Source organism: Catharus ustulatus, chromosome 18 (assembly GCF_009819885.2).
Source record: "Catharus ustulatus isolate bCatUst1 chromosome 18, bCatUst1.pri.v2, whole genome shotgun sequence".
In the NCBI taxonomy this organism is placed as follows: Eukaryota; Metazoa; Chordata; class Aves; order Passeriformes; family Turdidae; genus Catharus; species Catharus ustulatus.
This window is the reverse complement of record NC_046238.1, coordinates 1099197-1126230: the sequence shown is the minus strand read 5'-3', so window position 1 is coordinate 1126230 and position 27034 is coordinate 1099197. Positions and strand designations below refer to the sequence as shown.

At 44.7% G+C, this 27034-nt stretch overlaps 1 protein-coding gene across 2 annotated transcripts in view; it reads left to right on the top strand.

Moving 5' to 3' along the window:
- The window catches only part of TMEM132C (transmembrane protein 132C), a 181987-nt gene that overhangs the window by 54156 nt on the left and 100797 nt on the right, over positions 1-27034 (top strand). For both annotated transcript variants that reach the window (XM_033076158.2, XM_033076159.1), the window contains exon 2: positions 441-1329. In XM_033076158.2, coding sequence (XP_032932049.1) covers positions 441-1329 — 889 coding nt within the window. The remainder of the gene's footprint in view (positions 1-440; positions 1330-27034) is intronic.

Genomic DNA, 27034 nt, shown 5'->3' with positions numbered 1-27034 from the left:
ATCTGCATGTAAAGAGCTTAGAAAATTGAGGTACTGCCAGTATTTTACCAGAGATAAGGGCTATAGTGCCAGAAACGGTAATACAAGAGCAAGGTTACGTGACAGAGAGAGTGAAATGGTTGTGTGTGTGTGTGTGAGAGTCCTTAGAAAAGCAGTGTCTTGGCCTCTAGAACAGAAACTTTGATCCTTCAGGGCTGGTGATGAGCTGCCCTGGGGGCTGTTGGTCATTGGGCTCTCCTGACATGCTGCATTTTATTTTCTTTTGCAAATGTAATGCAGAAAAGAACTGTATATTTCTAAACAGGTAGCTACCCTGTAAATAATTTTTGTATGGAATAATGCTGGTCCCTGACTTAGCAGGTGGCTCCACTAAAGTTGTGCTGAGTGTCCCTTGGACTCCACGAGCAGACTTGGTTCTGACTCTCCTTTTCTTTCGTTAGTGGCAGAGTGTCGAGGGGTGCTGGACAGCAATCAGCGATTTTCGTCGTTCCCGACGTACCTGCCCGTGAGCTACCGGCTCTTCAACGCCGAGACCTCCTTCTTCCTCAAAGAAGCCAACCAGGACTTCATGAGAAACTCCAGTTTGCAGTCCAGGGTGGAATCATTCTTCCCGTACAAAGCCAAGAGGCCTCCCGTGCTGAACGCCAGCTACGGCCCCTTCTCCGTGGAGCAGGCAGTGCCCCAGGAGCTCCTGCTCACCTCCAGCTCCTTCGGCACCACCAACAAATTCACCTACAACTGGAAGCTGCAGGCCTACATCCTGAGCAGCAAGATCTACCTGAGCAAGCCCAGGGTGCAGGTGCTGTTCTACATCGTGGGCAGGGACTGGGACGAGCACAGCCCCGCGGAGCGGCTGCCCTGCCTGCGCGTGTTCGCCTTCCGCGAGACGCGCGAGGTGCGCGGCAGCTGCCGGCTGCGGGGGGACCTGGGGCTCTGCGTGGCACAGCTGGAGCTGCTGCCCGCCTGGTTCAGCCCCCCCAGTGTGCTCACAGGCCGCAAAAAGCAGCTGGAGCAGCTGGAGGGGAGCCCCGTGGAGCTGTACTACACGGTGCAGCCCGGTGATGAGAAGGGCGAGTGCACGGCGGAGGATGGCCGCAAGGGCAACGCCATCCGGCCCGGCAGGGATGGAGGGGATGAGAGCATGGCTCACCTGCAGAGGATCGGCTCTGTCAGCCTGCACCGCGGGCAGGAGGCCTCGCAGCTCGCCGAGCTGCGCCTGGACAGCAACGTGGTGCTGTGGCTGCCCTCCAAGCCCGTCAAGCAGGGCGAGGTGGTCAGCGTGTACGTCACCATCGCCAACAACTCCACCGTGGAGCAGTTCATCCTCAGGTAAGGAGGCTGGATGGGTGTTCCTGACAGAGGTGTTGGGGATGTGCCATGAATCTCAGCATTTGGAGGTGATCCACAATGCAGGTTGCTCCTGATCTCTGAAATATCACATTTTCATCTCTTATTTAGTGTGCTGTAAGGAGGATTGAAATCCCCCATCACTGAATTTTTTGTGCATTTACCGTGCCATTTATCCCATCCCACAGTGTGCAGCAAGGGACAGAGCTGCTGCCCTGCCATGGTCATTGCTGTGCCGTGACAGACAGCACGGCATCACAAAACTTCTCTGCCTTCTGGCGCTTTTAAAACCAGGTTTTTATTGCGCAGGCATGGAGCTTGAATGCAGAAAACTTCAATTACCTGCTTTTCTGTAAGTGCTCTGGCAGAGCTTGCCTCTCCCACACGCAGAGTGGTTTTGTTAGGAGAGCTCTGTAGGGAGGGTTTAACTATCCACTTGCAGTTAAGCAGTGTTTGTCTTTGGCAGCACATTTGTCCTTTAAATAAAGCCCAAGGTGTTTGATATTGCTGCTGCCTGTAAGGGGCTGTTAGAAGTGAGTGCCATTATTTTGGGCAGGAGTGGGAACACAGGAACTGCCTTACTGGGTCAGATCACTTCCCTTTTATTTTCATTTTTAGCAGTTTTCCTACCGATGGGATGAAAATCCTTTGAGGATGACAATGACTGGGAAACTCGTTAATCACTGAAAAATTTGATGTATCTTTTTTTAACTTGTTACCAGGCTTTAAATTCAGTGGAAATTTCCACGGTGATAAGCAACAATTGCTCTCTAAAGCCTCAGGGAATCAGTTTCCCAAAAGATTGTGCACATGAAAGAATTTATTTCTAAGGCTTATATGAATTAGATTAATACACAGTTGACAACCAGCGAGGAGAATAGCCTTTAGAACAGGAAGTGTCGCTTGGCAGATAAAAGGCTTTTATTTGAAAAAAGGGGGATTTCAGTCAGCCCAGAACCGCTGTGGCGTTCGCAGCTTTGGTTAAATTGGCGAGATAATCTCCCAGACACCTGTTTACCCAGTGAAACCTCCGTGCTGCGAGTGTTTTCTGATGTTGTTACTTCTCTTCTATTGAAAATCCCTTTACACAAAGTCGTGGAAGCAGAATGCTTCTGCACACACAAACGTGGCTGTGGTGAAAGCAGAGATGCAGAGGCAGTGAGCTGGGTGTTTGCTGGGTGAATGGGCTGGGGATCACTCTCTGAAGGTCCTTGTCACCGTCTTTATTTTCCTGAAAAGCAAATTGGAGATCAACAAGCTTGCTGAAATGTGGGGCTGTGTTTCTTTGCTCAGAAATGAACCTGGCTGAGAGGTGCAGGAGGCAGAGATGGGGATGAGGGGTGTTGGAAGTTGCCTGTGTGACTTGTTATGGACAGAGAGGATTGGATTTAATTCAGTTTTGGGAACATTTATGTGGAATGCACAGTCTGACACAGGTTGGTGTTGGTGTATTGGTGGTTCTGTGCCAGCACAAATGCAGAGCTCAGGCTGTGCTCTCAGCTGAAAAAACCCTTTTGATGGAAACATGATTTGCATTTTTGCTTAACAGTACTTTGAACCAGATGCAAGAGCACAAGAGAATGAAAATCTAAGATTTTTTTGAAGTGGCTTTATCTTATTTCCAGTGGGAATGGGCAGGTGTTTTTTGTCTCCAGTGGGTGACTTTCTGGAAATCAGCCCTGTTCAGGGTGCTCCCTCCTCTCCATGGCCAAGGCACGAAAATGAACCTGAGATGTTCCAAAGCAGTTTGGAAAGGTTTGAAATCACCCAGGTGGGGTGGGCTGGTGGATCTGTGCAGCTACTAAGGCACCAGATGGGAGCTGTGCTGGAGGTGTGCAGGAGGAAACTCCATGTAAAAGAAAAGAAATGGTTTTAATACAGGGGCTGTGTGGGATGGGACCATGCACAGGCTGTGAACTCTGTGGCTCCTCCTGGTGCCTGCAGAGCTTCTCCCAGTGGCAGGGGGCTGGTGAAAGGCTGGCCAAGCCAAGTGGGTTCCTGGTTCTGTGGTGGAAATGTGATGTTTTCAGTGCAGTTTCTGAGGTGTGGAGCGTCTGTGCCTGGGAAGGAGAGCCCAGGGAGCACAGTGCATATGCTGGGGTGCCTGGGGGCCCCCCTGACCTTCTCCATGGCCATTTGCCTGCTTGGAGAGAGCTGTGTGCTCTCATCCTCGTGGGTTCCCAGCACAGCAAGCCCTACATCCTATGACATGCACTCACATTTAATCATCCTAAAGAAAAACACACCACACATTATCCCCGGGCACAGCGGGCTTGTTTATTTTCTGCTCCTTGTATATTATTCATTGAGGTATTGCAACATGCAGAGCTGAAGCAAACAGCATGTGATCATTGCTTGGGGGGTGGGAAATAATAGCTACAAATCTTCTCTGGCAAAAGGGAAGCAGGCTGGTCTGAATGACCTCATAGCCACAAATCATGGCAGTTGAAAGTGTGGTCTGAAATTGTGTCTTCATTCAGAATCCTGGTGCAGTGTCTGTGAGTTTATCTGTGTTCTTGGGTTGTGTTTTCATTCAGAATCCTGGTGCAGTATCTGAGTTTATCCATGTTCTTGAGCTGTGTCTTCATTCAGAATCCTGGTGCAGTATTTGTGAATTTATCTGTGTTCTTGGATTGTGTCTTCATTCAGAATGCTGATGCTGTACCTGTGAATTTATCAGTGTTCTTGAGTTGTGTCTTCACTGAGAATCCTGGTGCTGTATCTCTGAATTTATCCATGTTCTTGGGTTGTGTCTTCACTGAGAATCCTGGTGCAGTATCTGAGTTTATCTGTGTTGAATTATTTTCATTGAGAATCCTGGTGCTGTGTCTGTGCATTTCTCAGCCCAGGAGCACCAGTAAAGCCCAGGAGGGTGGCTGGTGTGGCAGGGCAGTGCAGTACTGCCTTAGGAGCACTGTGTGGGTCCCCACAGCTCCTCCTTCCTTGCCCCAGTGAGCACAGCACTGCTGTGGGAGCAGCTCAGACCATCCTGAGAGGTTGTAGGTGCTGTTCCTGTGCTGCTGTGGCACCTCTGGTAGGTCCTCACAGGCATTTTCTGTCTGCAGACCAGAAAATGCAATCAGTTGGTCAGCATCACGCCTGGGAGTGTTCAGTCCTGTTACTGCAGGACTTGGATTTCCTCTCATGGGAGGGGTTTCAGGTTTGCCTTTTATTATCAACAGTAATATGAATGGAAAAATCTTGATAAAAGAGCAGAAGGAATAGAGAAGGGGAAGGAAAATTCTGCTCCACTTTCCTACCACTGGATTTCTGGGCTCCAAAACAGAGATGAATGACACTGCTGATGGCACAGTAAGGAAAATTGCTATTACCTCTAGCAGTTGGTAAAGTATGAACAGAAGGAAAGAAGCATCAGTACAGGAAAGAAAATTAAAAAAAAAAAAACAACAGGCAAATTTAAAAATTAGGATCATTGAGGTCTTGTGTCCTTCCCAGCATTATCCCCAGGATCTGTTTGCCATGGTGAGAATGCAGTTTCTCAGCTCTGAATTGTGCTTTTTTTTTGCACTGATTCATATTTAAAGCCAGCAGAGGTTGGGGTGAAATAGAGACAAGAGTTTGGTGGGATGCTCTTCTGGGTGCACATGTGCATCTCCAGATGGCAGCAATTGCAACAAAACATTCTTCATATCCTGTGCAGCTTTGCTTTGCTTAAATATTTAAGAGTTTTTTCACTGCATGAAAACATTTCAGGTGACATTTGAAGGGAGAGGAGTTTGAATCCTCTGGACTTGGTTTTGTTGTCTCATTATTCAGGGAACATTTTTAATTGGAAAACTGAGTTTGGTTTATGGCATTGATAGGGCCCCTAAAGCCACATCCCAGTCCAGAGTTGCTTTGCAAAAATGCTCAGAGCTGTGAATTATGACTTGAAGAGGTTTTATACATTTCATTGATGAAGGTTTATACACTTCACTGTCTGGTGTTCAGCCTTGTGAAACTTTAAATATTACTGATTTTTTTGTTGTTGTTTTATTTTCCCTTCTATAGAATGATTAGTAACAATTGAGCTACACATCTAGAGTGCAGCAGGTAATTGAAAACAGATTACACTGGATGGATTTATGGTGTTTGCAAGTGCTGAGGTACACAGCACCTTGCAAGGGCTTTGTTGAGAGTTCTCCAAAGTAAATTCCTGGCAGTGGTGCCATCAGTTTGGAAATTCTGCTCCAGTGAGCAGTGGGGGCAGCCTGCTGGAGCACTCATTACCTTTAACAGAGAACATGACACACTAAAGGGGGAAGATTTCCCAGTGCAGCTTTAAAAAGCATTTGTGGTGCAAAAATACTTCTTCAAAGGAGGGAATGTGTTAATGCTATTTTGGGAGAGTGGCATGGAGCTCCGGTTTAATTTCGTTAGCCCTTAGCAGGCACTTTTCAGGGACGTTGGTGTCACACCAGAGGCAGCTGGGTCCTCCACACTAATGACACTTCTCAGAAGTGCCGAGCTGGGGAGGATGGTTCCTTTAGACACCTGAGAAAGGAAGGTGCTTCTCACCACAACGAGAGGAGGAGGGAAGGGCTCGCTGTGGTACTGGGTCCAGTTTAATCTAGTTTGAAAAGGAACTAATTATTAACCTGAAATTGAAGCTACCTAGAAAAGAGAAAACACTCTTCCCCTGACTCTTTAAGTGCCTCTAAAAACTGAGTGCCCGAGAAACGTTTTGAACAATTCTCCAAGGAAATGTGCTCGTTACTGCTGAGATGAACGGTGGGGTTGTTGTTAGAAGGATGGTTGGTGTCCCACGCTTATAAAATGATTTTCTGACTGGCCAGTAGTGAAGCCCAGCCGGGCAGCCCAGGAGCAGGAGCAGATTTTGGGCTCAGGGGAGCTCGGTGGTGCTGGCTCCATGCAGAACTGAATTTCCAGCCTCCCTTCTGCAATTAACTGCCATTAACACCTCAGCTCCTGTGCAGGGAATTCTATCACACAGAATCCACAAGAATTCACTGAATTGGCAGGGCAGCACTTGCAGGAATGTTCTTTGTGTCCTGGAGCCATCTGGGTTCTCTGAGTCAGGTCCAGGGAACTCCATGGAACTATAAACAAACCTGAACTATATGTAAATATTTACAAATAAACGTATATATATACTACTTATAGAAATAATATGTACACTACTATATATAATACAAAAATTTATAATTTATATATATATTATATATATTTATAAATATATATACATACTACTGTATAGAAATATGCATATATACACTACTATATAGAAATATGTATGTACACTACTATATATAATATAAAAATTATAATTTATATCTATTTTATATATTTTTATTTATATTTATAAATATATATACATACTACTGTATAGAAATATGCATATATACACTGCTATATAGAAATATATATGTACACTACTATATATAATATAAAAATTATAATCTATATATATTTTATATTTTTTTATTTATATTTATAAAAATATATATACTACTGTATAGAAATATGCATATATACACTACTATATAGAAATATATACATATATTGCTATAAATAAATACATAGACACTACTATATAGACATATATATTACTATAAATATATGTACACTACTATAGAGGTCTGTATATATACTACTGTATAGAAATATGTAGATACACTACCATATAGAAATGTGTGTACACTACTATTTTGAAATATATACAACTATATGTAACTATACATAACTATACATAAATATATAAGTAAATACATATATAAATATATAAGTAAATACATATATAAACATAATGTGTGTATATATGTATAGGCTATAAAATGGATTTGGACTTTTGCACTTCAGCCTAGTGTGTTTGCAGACATTCCCTGAGGTGTGGATTGGAGAAGCAGAAGTGCAGTGCCCTGCAGCCCTCCTGCCCCAGCTTTGCACAATTTACCCTGCCAGGCTGCTTGGAGAGGAGAGGCACTGCTGCTCCCTTCCTGTTCAGACTATTAACCACTTTGTGACTCCAGTTAAGAGTGTTAATTAAAGCCCTGCTTCCCTGCCTAATTAGTGGCAGTGGTGGCCCGTTAGATGATTACACCATAAACCCCAATCCTCCCGAGCCAGCAGCGAGGGAAATTCCCCTCTGGTGGGAGCTGGGTGTGATCAGGATCGTGTTTTGTGGTTGTGATGATGCTTTAGGGCATCTCCTGGGAATCCTCCCTGTGATTTCCTGACAAGCTGCTGGGTTCCAGCAGCCCTGGAAGCAAGGAGATGTGTGAGCCTGAGTGTCTGGATGGAAATGAGCATCTCTGGGAAAAACAGAGAATTTCAAACCTTGCTGCACCTGTTCAGGCTGCAGAGGCAGGGGTGGTGTGCTGGATCACACTGGGAGGGACAGCAGCAGCTCCCAGCTCAGAGAGGGTTTGGGATGGGAGGAGGGATGGGGTAATCCAGGAGGGGTGTCTGTGCTAGCAGAGCTGTAAAATCGGATGGGTTTGGTTTATTTGGGCTTGTTATTGAAGACAGAAAGTGTCAGATTGATTGAAGTTTGTGTTCTGGCAGAATGCTGCTCCTCACTCCTGACAGCACACAAAGAAATGACGTTGTTTGTGTTCTTGTGGCACTTTGCAGTTAAAACTCCCACAAAAGGCATGAGAAACTTGGGAAGAGCTGCTCTGCACTTAGGAGTTAACTTCTGTAGGATGCTGAGCTTTCCTATAAATTACACAAAAGGCACAAAGATTTTGGGAAGAGCTGCCCTGCACTTAGGAGTTAACTTCTGTAGGATTCTGAGCTTTCCTATAAATTACAGAACATTTGACTCCCAGTTTTACCATCTCCTTTGGGCCCCCCTGTGTTCCCTGGGTGTGCTGTTCTCTTTTAAAGCAAGTTGCATTTCTGCAGACTTTGAATGCACAGAAGAGCTGATTAATTCAGAGCTGAGATGAGACTGGGTTAAAAGGAAATTCAGCATTTTTTTGTTTGTTTGCCTGGCTCCTGGTGTTTTACAAAGTGTCTGTATTAACAGAGCTGCCAGGGGGTTAATTTGCACTAACAGCCTAATCATCTCCAGCGACATCATTTTAGGTTTTCATATTGCTGCTTGCATCAGCAAGACAGAGAAAGGAAGGACTGAGAAACAGCATGGATCTGGGGAGGGAAGAAAAATGGGGGGAAGCACTTCAGACACAGCCCTCTGCATTTTCAGCTGTCAGACTGCTTAAAAGAATCTTTTTTTCGTACAAGCTGTGGCACTTTGCACACAGTTTCATTAAGGGAATATGTGGCACCACCAAAATGTAGAGCTTGCTTCCTCATCCCCCCTGATCAGCTGTTAACCAGAACACACAAACAGCCCTGGGCCATCAATCACCACTTGGTTTTGCAGATAAAAGTGTCTGACACACCAGACCATGAAGTCCTGCTCAGTCTTTCATTTACCCCAGGAGTGCTGGGGAGAAGTTCAGCCCTACAGGTGATCACTGAGGCAAAAATGTTCTCACTGACCAGCCTGAGGGGTTCTCATCTGGCATGTTGGACAGCTGTGGATCCTATTCTGAGGAAAGTGGATTTTCCAGTGGATTGCATGGCTGCTCACTCAGGGCTGTCAGCTTTACCATAGCTTTTAAAAAATGAGGTGCTGTGCTGGTGATTGCTGGAGTCACTGAGCTGCTCGCTGTGCCTGGTCTCAGCAGGTTCTATGGATACCACCAGTAGCAACAGAAATATTTTTCTGCTTGAGGTTATGTCTAGCTTAGAAAAAGCCCTGATTGCACTGAGAATTCTCCCTATGGAAAGGAAACACCAGCCCACAGTAGGAGCCTGTCACTTAGGAACGGGCCCAAATTTAGTCCTGTCGAAAGTAATGAGAATATTCACAGGCTTTAGGCTACTTTTTATTCCTCTGGATTCCAGACATCCACGAGAGGCTGCATTAGCAGCAGCTCCTGATTTTCCCTTCTATAGCATCCTGATTGCAGTTCTCCAGTAGAAAGGAATGACAAAACCAATTTTTGGTCTGTACTTAGTCGCTGCTGGATGTGTGATGGTGACTGTGGACAGTGTGCCCTTGTAGTGCTGGTTTTTGAGGCAGAAGATGACAAAAGGCTGGTGTTGGAAAACTTCTCCTAATGTGTGGATTGGAAGAGCAGAGAAATGGATGGGGGCTGTTGTAGGGATTGGGCTGGGAGAGAAGGAAATGATTGTGAGGAGAGCAGGGGCTCAGGGTGAACACAAGGAAGGGCAGGCAGCATGTCACAGATCAGCTGTGGGGACAGGAGTGTCCCAGCCCACAGGTGACACCCCAGCAGTGCTCAGGGAGGTGGCTCTGGGTCCTTGGGGCAGGATTTTGGTTTGTGGGGGGGTCCTTGGGGCAGGATTTTGGTTTGTGGGGGGGTCCTGCTGCCCTCAGCATCCTTTGGGGTGGCGATTCCAGGTGGAAGGAGCTGAGCTCACAGCAGGGTCTGGAGGGAGCTCAGGGCTGAGCTGGGTGACCCTGACATTGCCAGGAACTCCAGAGCCTTTCCTGGGGTGTCAGTGCCCTAAACCAAGCTGCTCAGAGCCCTGGGCAGGATATTGCATGCCACAGTCCAGCCTGGGAACAAACCTGAGCACCATGGGCAATCTCCCTTTTCCAGACTCAAGGGTACTGCTGAAGAATTTTTCTCTTATCTGCCTGAGACAATGCTTCTGTAATTTGTACTGGGCAGAGATATTGAGAGAGCTGAGTGAAGATTTTATCAACTGGTTGTAGATAGTGACAGCTGGTTAATGTTAATATCTTCAGAAAGATCTTGAAAGAGATCTTGAATAGTTGTGCAGAAATTAATATGCCTCATCCCTCTTTGTGTTACTGAAGTGGGGCTGTGCTGTCATCTCCAGCCTGCATTCTTTAATTTTCATAGCATCAGGTGATGGGCTCTCTGTCCATTGCTATGGTAACTGCTGCTTTATTTCTTACTCAAAGAAAACATTGACATAAACCCCAGTGCAACGTGTCCTTTTTATTCACTGTGCACACCTCCTGGCTGCCAGAGCTGTGCAAATCCGTCCTGGTGGTGCTGGGTGGAGAGCAGTGACCTGCAGAGCTGCTGTCACCTTGCAGCACACTCTGCATTTTAGGGCAGCTTTCACCTCTGCTTTCCCTGCTGCCCGTGTTTAATTGGATTGCAGGTGCTGCAGGGTGGGAGCAGTCCCTGGCTGGCTGCTGGAAGTGCTGGGGGAATGGGATCTAACAGCAGATGAGGCGTGTGAACTTTGTTTTTGCTCTTAAACAGCTCCATTCTGAAGTGGAATTGATCCCATGAACTTTTGGCAGCTGTTCAGAGTCCCTCCCAACATTTTTGTGGGCACTAATGAAGGGAGCAGCGCTTCTTTCCCTGTGCTAGTCCTTCTGTTTTGTTCCCTTAAAACCCCCAAATGTCTCCTGGAAAAGCTCTACAAAACTGCAGTGGCTGCTGTTCCTCTCACCCTCTGTGAGGGATGCAGATGCAGAATTAAGTGTTAGCAATTCCTCCCAGCATGGGCAGCTTGCTTGGAGCCCCCACAGCCCTGGACATCCTGCCAGGGACAGCTCTGAGGGCTGGCTCCTCTTAAAAGGAAAAAAAATCCTGGAAAAAACTCTTCCTGCAAGTGTTTTCTAGGGGTTTTCACTGCTCCCTATCACAATTGTCTGATAAATGTGGCAATTATCTTTTAATCTTGGAGAAAAAAAAATTAAAAAGAAATAATTAAAAAATCTGATAATTAACTACAAGAAGAGGCTTGCATGCTCTGTTTTACATTCTGTATGATTTTAGATAGAACCTCATTAAACATCTTCCCAGCCCTCTTAGGTTCATCCCCATTAACTCTTCCAGGGGTTTCCCAGGAGGAAATGACTCTGTCCCACCTTGCACTAAAATCAAAGTTCAGTCTGACAGGGTGTTTTACTGGAGTGCTGGCACTAAAGATGCAGGGCTGGGGCTGAGCCCAAATTCTGCATGAGGCTGTGTGCTGTGTAAATCAGGGCTGTGTTTCTGGAATGCCCATCCTGCAGGGGAGCAGGCAGTGAGAACTGGGCTCTCAGTGCTCCCCTGGCTGACAGGGTGAGGCTGTTGTGCTTCTGCAGGGCTGTTTCAATCCTTGCTGTGTTTGAAATATTGCTGCTGTGCTTTGGGGATTCTCCTTTTCCCCTGCAGGAGCACAAGGAGCATTTTGGGGATGTAAGGAGAGCATTAGGTAAGAGCCTCTCTCTTGTTCTCAGGTCATTACAGCTCTGTTCTCATCTCCCCAAATGAGGGTGAGTCATGGCCAGAGCCCAGCTGGATGCCAGAGCAGTTCCAGGGAATGGCAAACATTGAGAACTTCTTGTTCTGGGCAGCTCTGCTCGTGCAGAGAGCAGTGATTGTCCTGTGTGCTGTGTAATTCCATCTGCTCCAACCTGTCCCACTGCTGCTCCTTCCTCTGATGAGCCCTTACCCAAATCCTGCCTCTTCAAGGAGAGAATTTAACAGATTCAGGTGAACCATCCACGTGCCCTTCTCTGCTCAAACAGCATTGAAAGGATAAGGAATTACTTTGCTATTAAATGGTGCTGAAGGGGCTCCTGGACTGGTCACATTTGCTCTGTGATTTCCCTCTCCACCAAATACTCAATGATTCAGCAGCATGAGAGAAAAGGGGGAAAAAGACACAGGATTGTGGTAATTGAGTCTTTCCAAATGCAGGAAAATTGGTCAGTGGTATTGAAATGCACAATTTCCAGTCTGAAGTGTACTCAAGTGTTTGGTTAATGGATAACTGGTTTTACCTTTTATCTGTCTCTTCCAGAAACATGAAAAGGATAGAAAAATAAGAAACACAAATTGAGTTTGACTCAATCTGAGCATGAAAAAATAAAAAAAGGCCAGCTATTCTCTGGTTTGTATTAGAGCTTCATTATTCAGAGCAGAAAGAGCCATGTGTGGGAATTCATTTCAGATGGGTATTTTGGAGAAGATTGGAATCTGGATTGATTTTTATAGGAAATTCTTAAAATCTGGCCATTTCTGCTTTTTAACCTCTTCCCTAGTGTGCTCTAAGTCTTAAAGCACCCTTGGAGAAAAGTTTCTTGTAAGACTCCAAATGACCTGGTGGGTAAAGCAGATTGTGATTAATAGTCAGACTTCTTTTTTTTTTCCCCAATTTTCATTTCAGTTAAGTTTTTTATTCTGATACAGGTGAATTTGTGTAAATGAATAAGCTGGTTGCACTAGAACTTGATATTTATACCTTTCCCTAAGTGTGTGGTTTAGTTCCAAAATCCAGTGCATCCTTTTGTAGAGCCAAGTGGACTCTTGTTTTCTTGTTTGAGCTGGCTCTTCTTGCTTCATCTGGAGCTGTGCCAAAAACATGAATATTCATGACACTGTTAAACAAGATTTTTATTGAAAACAAAAAAATGGATCTGAAGCTTTCATTTGTCATTCTGAACTGAGCTAGTGAAAGCCCTGTGAGCAGGCACATTTATCAGGGAGGTTTTCCTGGTGTTTTCTGGGCTTTTTTGCTTATTGAGTGAAAATTTGTTATAGACCAGGAGTGTTTCACTGGGCAGTGAGCCTGCTGTGTATGATACAAATATAATAGAGATGAAATATATAAATTAAAATGTATATTTTATATGTTGCATCCAGTGTGAAATGCTCTGACAAGTGTTGAGCTCAGGGAAGGGGACAAGCAGAGGACAGATCTGCAGTTACCTCTGCCAGTGCTCCCTTTCTGCAGGGCTGGGGTTGGTGTTCCCATTCCCAGCTTTTTTTGGGATGTGCATTCCCCAAGCCCAGAGCTGATCCTGAGTCCCTGAGCAATGGCTGAATAAGAGGAATTCATTTCCCCTGTGTGGAGGGATGGAAGGAAAGAAGGAAAGGAAGGAGAAAGTGAGAAGATGAGCAATAAAACTGGTTTCTCTTGCAGCCTCTGGGCTGTACAAGGAATTAAACAGGCTTAGCTTTCAGATGGCACATGGAGCAGATTGGAGAGGTCCTCCCTCCTTTGTCCTGCAAGGTGGAATTCCCAGGAAATCTCTCTGTTTCACCCTGCCAAGCAGACCAGCTGGGATTTTTTCTTTCCATGTCTGTCATCCAGAAGGTATCAGAGGTTAGGAGGAATTATTTGGGGTCTCATGCAGCCCTGCTGCACAGTGCAGTGTGGTGCTTGGGCAGCCCAGGTGTCAGGTTGGGTGCTGCTCATCTCTAAACTAACAGGAATGCTGTAAACTACCCAGAAGTTGGGTAAGCTGCAGTGAAACAAGGATTTTTTTCAGATATTTTAAACAATTCTCCTCCTGGCTGGAGGAGGAATGTGAGAGCTAATTCCACACAAATTGCTGGGGTAAAAAGGGCATCAATGAGTCCAGGAAGAGAGGATACAGCAGGGCAGGAGATCACAGACAATTCCCCAGAGAATCCTGATTTCCTCTCCACTGGGGTATCTCCACCTGGATGTTTTTTCCCAGCTGCAGGGATGGCAGTGAGAGTTTGGCACTGAGAGTTTGGCACTGAGAGTTTGGCAGTGAGAGTTTGGCACTGAGAGTTTGGCACTGAGAGTTTGCCTGCAGGACTGTGGCAAAGCTTGGGGCATCCCTGGGGAGCTGTGCCCAAGCAGGGAGGATTTCCAAGATTTGGAAACCAGGGGGGCTCTCAGGATAGAGCTGTGGGAAAGAATTGCTGTAACAACAAACTATTTGCTCTTAAAGAGGGGAAAGTATGTAACACCATCAAAGGGGGAGCAGGATTCAAAGGGAAACACATGTCTGAAACATGCGGGTCAACTTTATTTGAAAGGAAAATTTGTTTGCTTTTGATTCTTTATAACATTTCCCATAGAGACTAGCAAATATAGCTGCCACATTTTTGGCAAAGGGTGTCTCATCCTAAACCTGAAACACTTAAATACACATACTTACATAAATATGGTCTCTATTAGTTTCAGCTGTGGGACTTCTAATTCCTGCCTTTTGTAGTTCTTTTTTGGGTTTTTTTTTGGTTTTGTTTTCCTCTATTGGCTGTATTTGAAGCTTTAAAAGAGCTTGGAAATAAAAAAAAAAATGTTGTTACTGCTTTTTTGGAAAGAGGAAGAAGGACAAGTTGATGAAGAGAATCTTTGTCAGGGGTTCTGGTGTCTTTGCAGAGGTCTGCAGGAGTGGGACACTGGTCTATAAAATATAAAATATTTCTGTGGGGTGCACTGGGCCTGAAACCACCCCAGGTTTGTGGTTATTGCAAGTGGTTATTAAAAGTGGTTGGCTCTTACAGAAAACATGTGGGTAGCCTTAACTCAGGAATCCTCTCTGGCTATGCTTTCCAGAAAATATCCATTAGCAGAGCTGAAATTTGAAGCAGGAGTTAGGATGGAGTCAAATCAGCCCCTAATCACTGAACCATTGTGCTCCCAGAACCTTCCCTGGGCTGGAATAAAGCAATTTTTCCTTTTTTTTTATTTTCCCCAAATGGTGCTCCCAGCCCCTCACCACTCTCTCTACTTCAGTTCACTTTGTTTATTTTTAAATAAAGATATGGCACAATCATGTCTCACCCAGGCAAAGAGCTGTCATTGCTTCACCCCCTTCAGATGGGAGTGGGGACCCAAAAGAACAGCTGAGCTGGCCAGGCTTGTGTTCCTGTCTCCTGACATGGGGTTCTTGAGACAGCAGTGAGCTGTCCTCGAGTTCACTCATCCCAAACTGCCCCAGGGGCTGGCACCAGGGGATTGCACCAGCAGCACTGGCACAAACCTTTCCAAGCCTTGGGGCCAGAGCTGGGTGAGCTCATGGCTCAGTCTGAGCCCTGCTGTGTTCCTACCCTGCTCCTTACTGAAACAAATACAAATATACAAATATACATGTTTGTGTGAGGGGTGCAGCAGTCCTGATGTTTGTTCACCATCCTGGTACCTGTTCCTCAGCAGGTGCTGTTTGGATCACAGAGTCACAGACTGGCTCATGTGGAAGGAGTTCAGAGCTCATCCAGCTCTTACCCTGCTCCTTACTGAAACAAATACACAAATCCATGTATGCTTGTGTGAGGGGTTCAGCAGCCCCAGACTCCTGATGTTTGTTCACCATCCTCAGCCAGGTGCTGTTTGGATCACAGAGTCACAGACTGGCTCATGTGGAAGGAGTTCAGAGCTTCCCCTGTCCCTGCTTGCTCAGTCCTGTCATTCCCACCGGGCTGCCAGCCTGTGGGACTGGATTTAGGCTGGGATTAGGGCTGATGGGTCAGAGCTTTTGCCTTTCCCTCCATGCAGGTGCTGTTTGTGCACACTGCAATAGTTGTGGCTGAAACAGGAGCGAGCAGTGACAGACACAGGGACAGGTGCCAGGGCTGTCTTGGCTCTGTTTCCTTTCTAGCCCAAACCCAGGGAAGGAGATGGGATCTGGCTGTGGGCCAGTGTGCTGAGGGGGTTCAGAGGGCAGCTATCTGCCCCTGAGGATGGATGGCAGGACTGTGAGCAGCTCCCAGCCTGTCCTGCCCTGCCCGAGTCCTGCTCTGCCTGCTCACTGTGCCTGCTGCCAGGCATTGGCTCTAAATCAACTTAAACCAGGTGTGCACCCACGCCTGGGCTGGGCTGTGTCTCCTGAAGTCATTTTGTCATTTTTACAGGGCTGTATCTGTGATTTTGGGTGACTGATAAGGCAGCAAATATGCACAGATTGTGTTTTACACACATTGAGATAAAAATCTCTTCCACTGCTGGGCTTCTTTACCCAGGAGGAATATGTTCTTTAAATATTTCTTCACAGCTAAACTTGAGCTGAAAGATTCAGTCATCTGCCACAGAGGCAATCTTTGTGTGCAGATCTGGTTTTTGTATTGACCCTGGTGGGTGCTGGACTTTGGTTCTGCAAACCTTGGAGTCTCCTGAGCTCTGAGTCCCAAAAGGCTCCAGTATTTCTGTGCTAGAGATTTTTATTACACTGAATAATAGAATCAACTTTCCCTCCTAGGAGTGAATCCACTCTTGGGTTGCTCAGAGTTGGATTTCATCTTCATTCACTTCAGATACATCTTGATGTCATTACAATCATAAAATTTCATGTTGTCACTATTGGGTTTTGGCCTTTGAGCTGAGGACAGATTTCAGAAAATTCATTCCTGTTAACACAGAGATAGTGAGAGATTCTCAGCTACCTCCAGGAGTGATGGTAAAGAGGGTGGAACATTCCAATGAGCCTTTTCTGCTAGTCTGACTTCTCCCCAGATATACCTAGATTTTGCTTAGGCAATACGATTTCCATAATAATTTAAAATCTGTCAGACTCCCCAGTCTTGTTCTGACTGTGTTACACAGCAAACCTGAAGGGTGATCTTTTTAAGGACAGCCCAGGATAAAAATAGCATCTTTCTCACAGAAATGGGTGAAAGAGTTTTCACAGACCCTGCCAGCAGTGTTCCTGGCTCAGAGCATTTCTATTTATCCTGCTTTTCTAAAAACATTGAATTCACTTTCAAGTTTGAAAGCATTAAAAAAAATAAAAGTAAACTGGAGATCCAGAGTTGATGGTGCACTTGAAAGATCCAGCAGGGATTAAAGCTCCATCTCATGTCTGAGTTCTCAGCACCAAGATGCCAAACCCAGATGCTGGCAGTGCCCAGCAGAGCCATCCCATCCCCATCCCTGTGCTGGGGCTGCTCGGGGCAGGGAAACGTTCCTGGGATGTGCAGAGCCCCCAGACTGAGCCAGGGCAGAGAGCTCTGCCAGCCTGGGCTGTCACATCAGGGACAGGGGTGGCGTGGCTGCTGCTGGCAGCACGCTCTGGAGCTGGTCCTGTGCTGTGTCCTGCATCCCTCCTGCCCCAGGTGTGACTGCTGGGGCACAGGTGCCACTTTCAGGTCACTAGTGTCACTCTCAGGTCACAGGTGTCACTCCCAGGGCACAGGTGCCACTTTCAGGTCACAGGTGTCATTCCCAGGTCACAGGTGCCACTGCCAGGTGCCATTCCCAGGGCACAGGTTCCATTCCCAGGTCACAGGTGTCACTCCCAGCTCACAGGTGCCATTGCCAGGTGCCATTCCCAGGTCACAAATGCCACTTTCAGGTCACAGGTACCATTCTCAGGTCACTGGTGCCATTGCCAGATGCCACTCCCAGGTGCCAGGTGCCATTCCCAGGTGCCATTGCCAGATGCCATTCCCAGGTCACAAGTGCCACTTTCAGGTCACAGGTGCCAGTCCCAGGTCACAGGTTCCATTCCCAGGTCACTGGTGTGACTCCCAGGTCACAGGTGCCACTCCCAGGTGCCATTCCCGGGTCACAGGTGCCACTCCCGCTCCCAGGTCCCACGTGCCACTCCCACTCCCAGATGCCACTCCCAGGTGCCACTCCCAGGTGCCATTCCCGGGTCACAGGTGCTACTCTCAGGTGCCATTCCCAGGTCACAGGTGCCACTCCCACTCCCAGGTGCCAGATGCCATTCCCAGGTGCCATTCTCAGGTCACTGGTGCCACTCCCAGGTGCCAGATGCCATTCCCAGGTGCCACTCCCAGGTCACAGGTGCCACTCCCAGGTGTCATTTGCAGGTGCCAGGTGTGACTCCCAGGTGCCACTCCCAGGTACCGTTCCTGGATGCCAGGTGTGACTCCCAGGTGGTGGCAGGAGGGGCCAGCAGGAGCTGCTGCTGTCCCTTCAGCTGAGCTCAGGCTGTGTTCTGAGCTCAGGGCAGCAGCTGCAGCTCGAATAAAAAGTGACACTGAGCTGTGTCAGTGCCTCCCTCTCTCTGTGTTCTCCAAGCTCTTCACACAAATAGTTTGGAGTTTCTCATTATCCCAACTCCTTTTAGAAGTTCTGCAGCCAAATCTGCTCTAAATGTGGAATAATCCTGCCAAAATCACCCCAGAATTTAACCCAGCATATCCAGATTAAATAAATCTTGCTGGAAAGACAATTAAAGCTTCCATTTTTGTGTTGATTGCTTCAATGTTTTACTTCTAAAAAATCTGTCCTCAGGAGAAATAATACTGTAAGGTACTTAAATTATTTATTTTTCTTCTCATGCAGAGTAGCCAGTGAACAGCTGGGTTAAAGGTTGCCCAAAATCACAAATGATTGGTTATTTTTAATAAAGATGTTTACCTCACTGGAAAGCCATTGGCATTTGGGACTGGGAAATGATGGGAGATGTAAACAGAAACATTCTTCATTGTCAGGGCAGCCTCACCACAGAGGCAGTTCAATCAGCACTGGCTCCTTCCCATTAAGGGCTGTCACTTAATTACACCTCCAGGTGGAACAAAATCATTTGCAATGACCATGTCAATTTAATTAGCACAATACAAATAGAAACCTTTTTTGGTTTTTTTCCTCATTGCATAATGCAGGGCCATGCCCTCTTTAAATGTATTTATTTTTATTGACACCTTCATGGGTGCTGAGTGCAGAGATTTCACAGGGACAAAAAACAAATGGCACTCACAGGAGGAGCCACAACAAATCACAGCTCTGGCCCCTTCCTGCTCCCCTTCCCAAGGGGTGAAACATCCTTCAAAATCCATGGAGTGAGTGGCACAGGGACAGAGGACACTTCTGGATTTCAGCATGGCCCAGGGCTCTCCCACTGAGGTGGGAGAAACTGCCAGGCAGAGCCAGAGCAGCTCCCAGAGGACACCTCAGCACCATCTCCTTAAAATCAGACATGCTTAAAGGGGATCTAGAAGCAGATAATATAATATAATATAATATAATATAATATAATATAATATAATATAATATAATATAATATAATATAATATAATATAATATAATATAATATAATATAATATAATATAATATAATATAAATTAATAGTTAATAAATATCAAGATATTAATATAATTTATAAATATAATTGTAATAATAAATATTAATAATTAAGTTTAGTATTTATTGATACATATAATATAATATAGTATAATATTATATTATATTATATTATATTATATTATATTATATTATATTATATTATATTATATTATATTATATTATATTATATTATATTATATTATATTATATTATATGATGTAATGTAATATAATATAATATAATATAATATAATATAATATGGTAATATTAATTGGTAATCAATATTGATAATATAAATATAATTTGTAAATCTAATAGCAATAATGAATATTAATAATTAATTGTTAACATTTGTTAATAAATATAATATAATATAATATAATATAATATAATATAATATAATATAATATAATATAATATTATATTATATTATATTATATTATATTATATTATATTATATTATATTATATTATATTACATCATATTATATTATATCATATAATATTATATTATATTTTTCCATTATTTAAACAATTTTTCCTGTTCTTACCGAAGACAGTACAATTTAGTTCCATCTCTCAGTCTCTGTGGAGGGTTGCTAGGTGCAGGTTCTTTTAATTAACGAACCATGGTTAGATAATAATTCAGTTTTTCAGAAGATCCTTTGAGGTGCCTGGAGAGAGGTTCTGAGGTGTCCAACACAGAATGAGTTTGTTAAACATCAACTCTGGCAAAGTCTTTAAAAATCTGGGTAGGTCTTGTTGTGGACAACAAAAGATGCTCTAAGGGAAGGAGTTGTGCATCTGAAATAACAATCAAAGTCTCTGTAAACTCACAACCTGAATCAGCTTCTGTAAACTTTACCAGGATGATGAAGATGGAAAAGTCAGCCGGGCATTTTCTCACTCATTGAAAGAATTGCTTTCCTTCTGTGAGCAGCAGGATTTTGTACTGTGCCCCAAATGGTCAGTGCTGCTCTCTGCCTAGAACTAATTCTCACTTTGCCCAGAACTCATTTGGAAAGCTCGTCTTGAATTTTTTTAAAGAAGGAGTATGCTCTGAAGTGTCAGTGCAGAACCCACAGTGGAGAGGGCAGTGGGAATTCACAGCAGGAGTGACAGATGTGGAGGGACCAACCTGCACTTCCCACCACTGCTCCTGGCTGCAGCCAGCACAGGGAAACTCTGAGCTGGGCTTTGCCAACATTCAACAACAGCCAGTCTAGGATTAGTCATGTCATCAAAATACAAACAAAACTAACTCAATCAGCAGAGCAGAAATCCCATCTGCAGGGGGGGAAACACTGAGATGAAAGAAATGCCTTGTAGGAACCAGAGCAGGATCCTGGGTGACTTCTGAACGAGGAGAAAAGCAAAGCTGCATGTGCTGTGTCATGCATTTCACAATTCCTAACCAGAGCTTCATTTATGGCAGCATCCTGGCCTGTGAATCTGATGTTTTCAGACTGGCAAAGTCTCAGCTAGAAATTAATGTGTCTAAAGTCTAGTTTTGTTTCACAGAGCACAGATAATATGAAAATTTGATTAGTTCATACTCCATCAACATAAAAGATATGAGGTATGAATATTCTATTAACATCTTTGAACTGAGCAAATGGCTGTGCCTGCTCTGTGGCAAGCCCTGGATTGCACAATCACAGAAAACTCTGTTTGTAACAAAGGCTGATACATAATGCCAGCTTCAAGTATTTATCATTTTGCAATACCACTGCTAGGACAGTTCATGGTCTGCTACAGAAGCAAAAAAAATGGAGGCTGGAGTTATAAATGAGAACAGAAGATTTAAAAAAAGTCTGAACTCTCTCTGCTTTATGATTTTCATGAATATAATGAGAGATGGTTGGGCCATTTGAATAGATAAATGATGTACGATGGAAGTACAGAGAGCATCAGGACAGAGAGGGTTTTCCCTGAGCATTTAAAATGTCCAATTCCTGTGACAGAGGCTGAGTTTTAGGTGAAGTGCAATCCATACCCTCAGTGTTTCCAGTGATTAAAAACTCCTTCTTGCTCCTTTTCAGGGGTAATGTTTTAATGTCATATTTTCTTTGGTACCTCAGACCTTTTATCTTCTGCACATCCTCTCTGCAGCTGCAGTTCTAGGAGCAGTTCTGCTCCTGCCTCCAATCCCATTTCCATGAAATGCTGCATGGCTCCTTCTCCCCACTAATGGAAAAAAACTCCACTGTTGTGGTGTTTATAGCTCTGGATTATTAGGAGCTGAGTTTGGCTGAAATCCTTGGCAAAATGATGTGTTCAGTGAAGAGCACAACTTTGAGGCAGCCAAAGAAATTAATATGTCAAATTTTAATTTAAGAAAGAGCCGAACAACCTGAAAATGAAACAGAGCCTTTCAATTTATGAAGAAAAAAAAAATCGTTTCATCCAGTAACATTTTTTCCTGCCTTCTGGTAAATAACAACCCCCAAAACCATTTTATGTTGACAGTAATAATTTTACCTCTGTTAGTGGTTTAGTCTGACCAGCAATCCCCCAAACCAATTACTCACCAAGTTCTATTTCTGAGCTTTTGCTTTTTAATATCCTTTAAAAATGCAGGGAGTTCTTTTCAGGGTTTGGAGTATCCTCCTGGGCAGTTGTGCTCCTGATCCCACACTGTGGCAGTCTGAGTGCTGAGGCTTTTCCCAAATCACTCTTACTCCAAACAGATTCCAAGTGCAGGGGAAACCACCTGGCCTTGGGTAGGAGAGACAAGAATTCAAACTCTTCATGAGACTCAACTTCTGCATTTCACATTTAATGTGCAATTAGGGTGAGAACACACTGCAGGGGTGATGTGCAGATGGGATTTGGCCCTGGGGTCACTGGCCAGTAGTGTGTACATCGTGTATTTTTGTGTTTTTGTGTTATATTTGTGTATTCTGTAAGGGTGCACGAGTCTGTAAGGGAATTTTCTCAATCCTCAATGCATGAAAGAAATCAAACCGTTGTTATTTCAACACAATTATGGCAAAAACTCTACAAAATTTCTTTTTGAGTCTTCAGGTCAGTGCCATTTTTATATCTTACACATGGATTTGCTTCTTTTGGAAGGCAGAACAAGTCTGTGCTGTGGCCACACTTGAGCCAGCGATGCCATCCCTTAATCACATTACCAGACTGGCACAAAGGAGAAGGAAAAACATAATGCAGGCTTTTGGATGAGTCCTGAGATGGAGATAAAGCATTTCCTGGCTCCCTAATGGCTTGATTCCTTTTCAAGGGGAAAAATATGCTTTTATCAGCTTTGAAGGTCAGGTAGTAAAATCAGAGGTTAAGCAGTTTTGCTTTAGTTTTGGATGCAGCATTAAAAATTCCTATTCAAGGCTGGATCCAGCAGCACACTCAGTCACTTCTGGCTGTTTATGGATCTCAGCACTGCAGCACAAATCCAGAGATTAATTAAATCCCACAGTCACAGAATGGTTTGGCTTTGGGAGCTCAGCTCCTCTCAGCTGGGACCTCTCCTTTGAAAGCCACAAGTTCAGGCCAAATTCTCAACCCACTGATAAGCAAGCAAAACCCTAAAAATGCACCAGGTTTTCCACATTGGACTTCTGCCCACTTAGAACTGATCAAAAGCTACAAAGAGATGTGGCTGGATGAAATCTGTGAGATCTGAGCTGCAGCTCCTTAACCCTGCAGGGCTGGGGGTGCAGCCCCCAAATTCTCTTTTCTGCCCTGGCAGGGAATGGCAGCACTGGGTTTGCCAGGCTGCAAATCCCTCTGCTCTGCTCTGCACTCACAGAGGAGGGCAAGGAGTCACCTGCACCTGCCTCAGATTTGGGAGTTCACCTCGATTTTCTGTTCTGCTGCTGAATTCTGAGTGGGGACGAGCGAACCTTGCTCCCTTTATTTATTCACCGTGGGTTTCTCTGTGAATGGGACAGCACTGAGCTGTTTAATGAGACTGGTAAGGGCCACATGAAGTCATTGTTATGGCTGATCTGTTATTGCTGGAATTAGCCAAGGATTAGAGGCTGTGGTCACTCTCCCTGGATTTGACCTGGCAGTAAAAGAGCCTTTCTTAAACTCATTTTGGTTTTCCTGCTGCCTCTCACACTCTGCCTCTGTGGCCATTGTGTTTGCTGAACCCTTTCCCACCAAGCTCCCTGTCTGTTCCTCAGCTCTGGAATGCTCAGTGCAGAATCCATGGCCTGTGAGGACACCTGGCCAAGGGCAGGATGCTCCACAAGAAATCTCTGCTCTTTTCTGAGCCTGTGACTGCCAGCAAGCTTGGATTTCCCAACAAGCAAACTCCAGCAAGCTGCTGCTGTAATACACGGCTTATCTTGCTCTGGGAGTGACCCAAGGTTGTTTTGATTACCTTCCCTTTTTCTGGAGGTGTCTGAGCGTTGACTCCTGGCTCTGTGTGGTTCAGGACTCTCTTGTACAATTAACCAGCTCATCTGCAGTCGAGCAGTTCTTGTGCTGCAGGGAGCAGTCCACTCCTTTTATGCCTGACACATGCCTGTGCTTCTGGATCTGCACAAAAAGAAAAGGATGAAAAAAATAAAAAAATTGAGAGTTGAATAAAAAGAACATTTTGGAATAAAACAATCATGCCACCTCTCCTGTTACAATACATTTTGAAAATTCTGCTTGTGCAGCAAAGTTTATTATATATTGATATAATAGCTGTTTATTTGAAGCTGAGAATTATCCTGGTTTTGTGCAATGAGGAGTCTGCAGTGATTCTGCTGTGCCAGAGCAGTGAAATGGGTGTGATTTGTGAGAGAGCCAGGTGTGCTGTGATGAGCAAGAGCAGAACTGAGGACTGGGAGGAGTGGGAGAAGCTTAGGAAGCAAAGTGGTTTGGACAATAAAAGTGAGGTAGAGTAGTTGGAAATTTCCTTTTAAATTTTTTTTTTAATTTTTTTTTTTGGTCCTGCTTCATCTACATTTGTCTCTGCTCTCTGTGCAGAGAATCTTTAGCTGGAAACAGGATGGATTTTCTTTTCTGAAATTCCATAGGTTTCTGTATCAGCCTCTAGTGTTTCCACCAAGATAATTCTGTATTAATGAGGTTAACTGAAAGTGCAGTTGTGCAAATCCAGATTGTCTGCACTGCTCCCTGAGGGCTCTTTTGAAGTTGGGCTTTGGATCTCTCTGGCTATAAAACCACTTTGTAAAAACTCAGGGCAGGTTTCTGTGTTGGTTTTCTCCCTTTGCTTCCAGCATTCAGCTGTTGGTGATAGCAGAGCAGGGAGGGAAGAAAGGGGCAGCCCTTGGCAAATGAGCAGGAGAATAAATAAATAAATACATGATATTAAGAAAATTCAGGAACATTTGAATCTCATTCAGGCTGTGTGGTTCTGAATATTTGGGTTTCCTCAGTAGGAAAACTGTTGACATTGGAACCAGCAAATTCTCCTCCCAGGGCAGGGGATGGTATTTATTTCACTTCTGCAATTCCACTTTCCTGCATCTGATTCCCATTCAGACACCTCAAACCATGGCATTATTTGGAGGAAGGTTTCTTTAACAAGGTTTATTTGGATTTCTTTGAGCTGGAGGTATTTCCATGCTCAAGCAGTGCCTGGCCAATGACAGCAAGGTGTAGGGATGGATTTCTAAAATTCCCATTGGCATTCTGTATTTATGCAGCATTTGCTGTGTATTGGGGGAGAGACACAAGACAGCAAAATACTGCTCACTGTGACTCAGCAATGCTGTCCATAATCTCCTGGCTTACCACAGAAATGACAAAATCTCCTCTAAGTTGTTGTGTGAGCAGCACTCAGGCCCTGAGGAGCAGCACATAAAGCACCACTGAGGGTAATTCCTGGCTTTCTATAGAAAGTTTTTCCAGGAGGTTTCTGCACTCCTGAGGAGTTTACTGAATTCACCTTTGTCAGAATTCCCTGTGCTGTGCTTGTTTCAGTGCTCAGGTAGGGAATCCTCATCACCCATCACTGTGCTGCAGAATAATGTGTCTCAGATGAACTCTCCAGCTGCTGCCTGAATTGCCAAACAAATGCAGCTTTTAGTGGCATCCAAATGATGTGCCCATTTCTCTTCAGTCCTCTCAGCTTAACTGAGGTGTTATCTCAAGGTTATTCAATGGCTTTTCATGTTTTTCATCAGTGGGTTCAGTGTGAGAAGAGACTCATAATCCTGGGGCTTGCTTTATGGTCACTGAGGGTTCCTGCAGGTCCTGCAGGAGGGGTGAGGATCACCTGGGGCTGGCAATGCCCAAAGCAGCCCCTGCTCCCCTCTGAGCATCAGGCAGGGTCTCAGGGGCTGCACTTGGGGTTACAGAGAGCCCAAGCAGAGCACAGCTGCTCCCTGGTGTGGGGTTTGTGCTGGTTCTGCATGGAAGTGGAGGAGGGAGTGATCTGAAAATCTAATCCTGAATTTCTTTTTTTTCTCTGTGTTATTAATAAATTTCTTCTTTATACCCCTTTAAGTTTTTAGTCCTGCCTTGTTTTTGCTCCTAAATCCTATCCCAAAAAGAAATTAAGTGTATTAAAATAGGCAAATCTAAACTAAACCAAGATAGGGTTTGAGTCTCCTAAAAGCATTTCCCAGCAGTGAGTGTGAATGTGTTCATTGGCAGTCTGAAAACAGGTACAAGGGAATCACAATCTCCACAATCACAATTTCCACAATCACAATTTCCACAATCACAATCTCCACAATGAGGAGTTTCTCATGCCTGGTCCAGTTAAATCATCATTTATTTAAGTGTTTGTGTGTTCATTGACCTGGCACTTCAACAAAAACATCTGGTAGTTTCCTGGATAATGCTGTTGGGAAGATGGAATTTGGTATTAAGGACATTACCTTGAGAATTCTGACACTCTGAGGACATCCAGTGTACTAATTAATAACTCAGTACTAACTCCTTCCTCATAACTCTAATGCTAAAAACCAAAAAACCCTGAAAATCTGTTTCTGTTATGTGAAACCAAACTCACTTCATGGATGTAATGCTAATATCTAGTCAGGGGAATGCAGAATGATTGACAAGATACTTTTAAGGATTTGCTGTAAGGGTTTTGTACAGGCTTTAAGGGAAAACATCCTAACCAAGATTTCCTTTGAAGATGCTCTTTAAAGACATGGAAAATCAACACTGTACATTTACAGAAATGTGGCTGTTTCTGCCTCAAAGACCTGAAATGTCAGGAGTGCAGGCAGCCCAGCAGCAGGGGCTTTTTCTGATTTCACACATCTCTTGTTCAGCTCTGAGCCCTCAGCAAGGAGGGGAAGGCTCAGAGAGGAGCTGCCCCAGCCTGTGCCAGGAGCTGTGAGCAGGAGCAGCACTGGGGAGCTGGCAGAGCTGCAGAGCCCTGGGGACACCAGGTGGGAATGGGGAATCCAGAGGGATGGATTCCTGTGTTTTGTAGGACACCTCTGTGTCTCCAAAGGCTCCCACAATCTGTTGGATGGCCACTGGTCACTGCCAGCTCCCATTTCAGCTCTCACAGCCAGGCAGAGGGGATGTGAAATGAGAATATCATTTATATAACCCAGGCAGCTTCCAGCAGGCACCAGTGACTGCTCCTGTAGTGCCAGATCAGCCTTTGGGATTTCATTTCTAAGTGCCAGAATGGTACAGCAATCAGCTGGGGGGAATCCTCCTCCCACTGCTTCTCATCCTGAGTTTCAGACACTTTCCCCACTTTTACAGCAGCTCTATGTCATATTTACAACATCTAGCAATTCAAGGTTAGATGGCCAAGTGTTGAGTCAAGAAAAAATTGCCTTCCCAGGGCTACTCAAATATTTCAGTTCATGTTTGGGAGACAGCACTGATGTGCTACTGGTTGATTCATTTCAGAAATGGACACCCCAATGATTCACCTAAAGAGTCAAAAAGCTGATCTGGACCTCAGCACTCACTTTTCAAACACAGTCCATGATCAGATGTCTTGTGTGCTGGCAAGGAATTTATTTATCTACAAT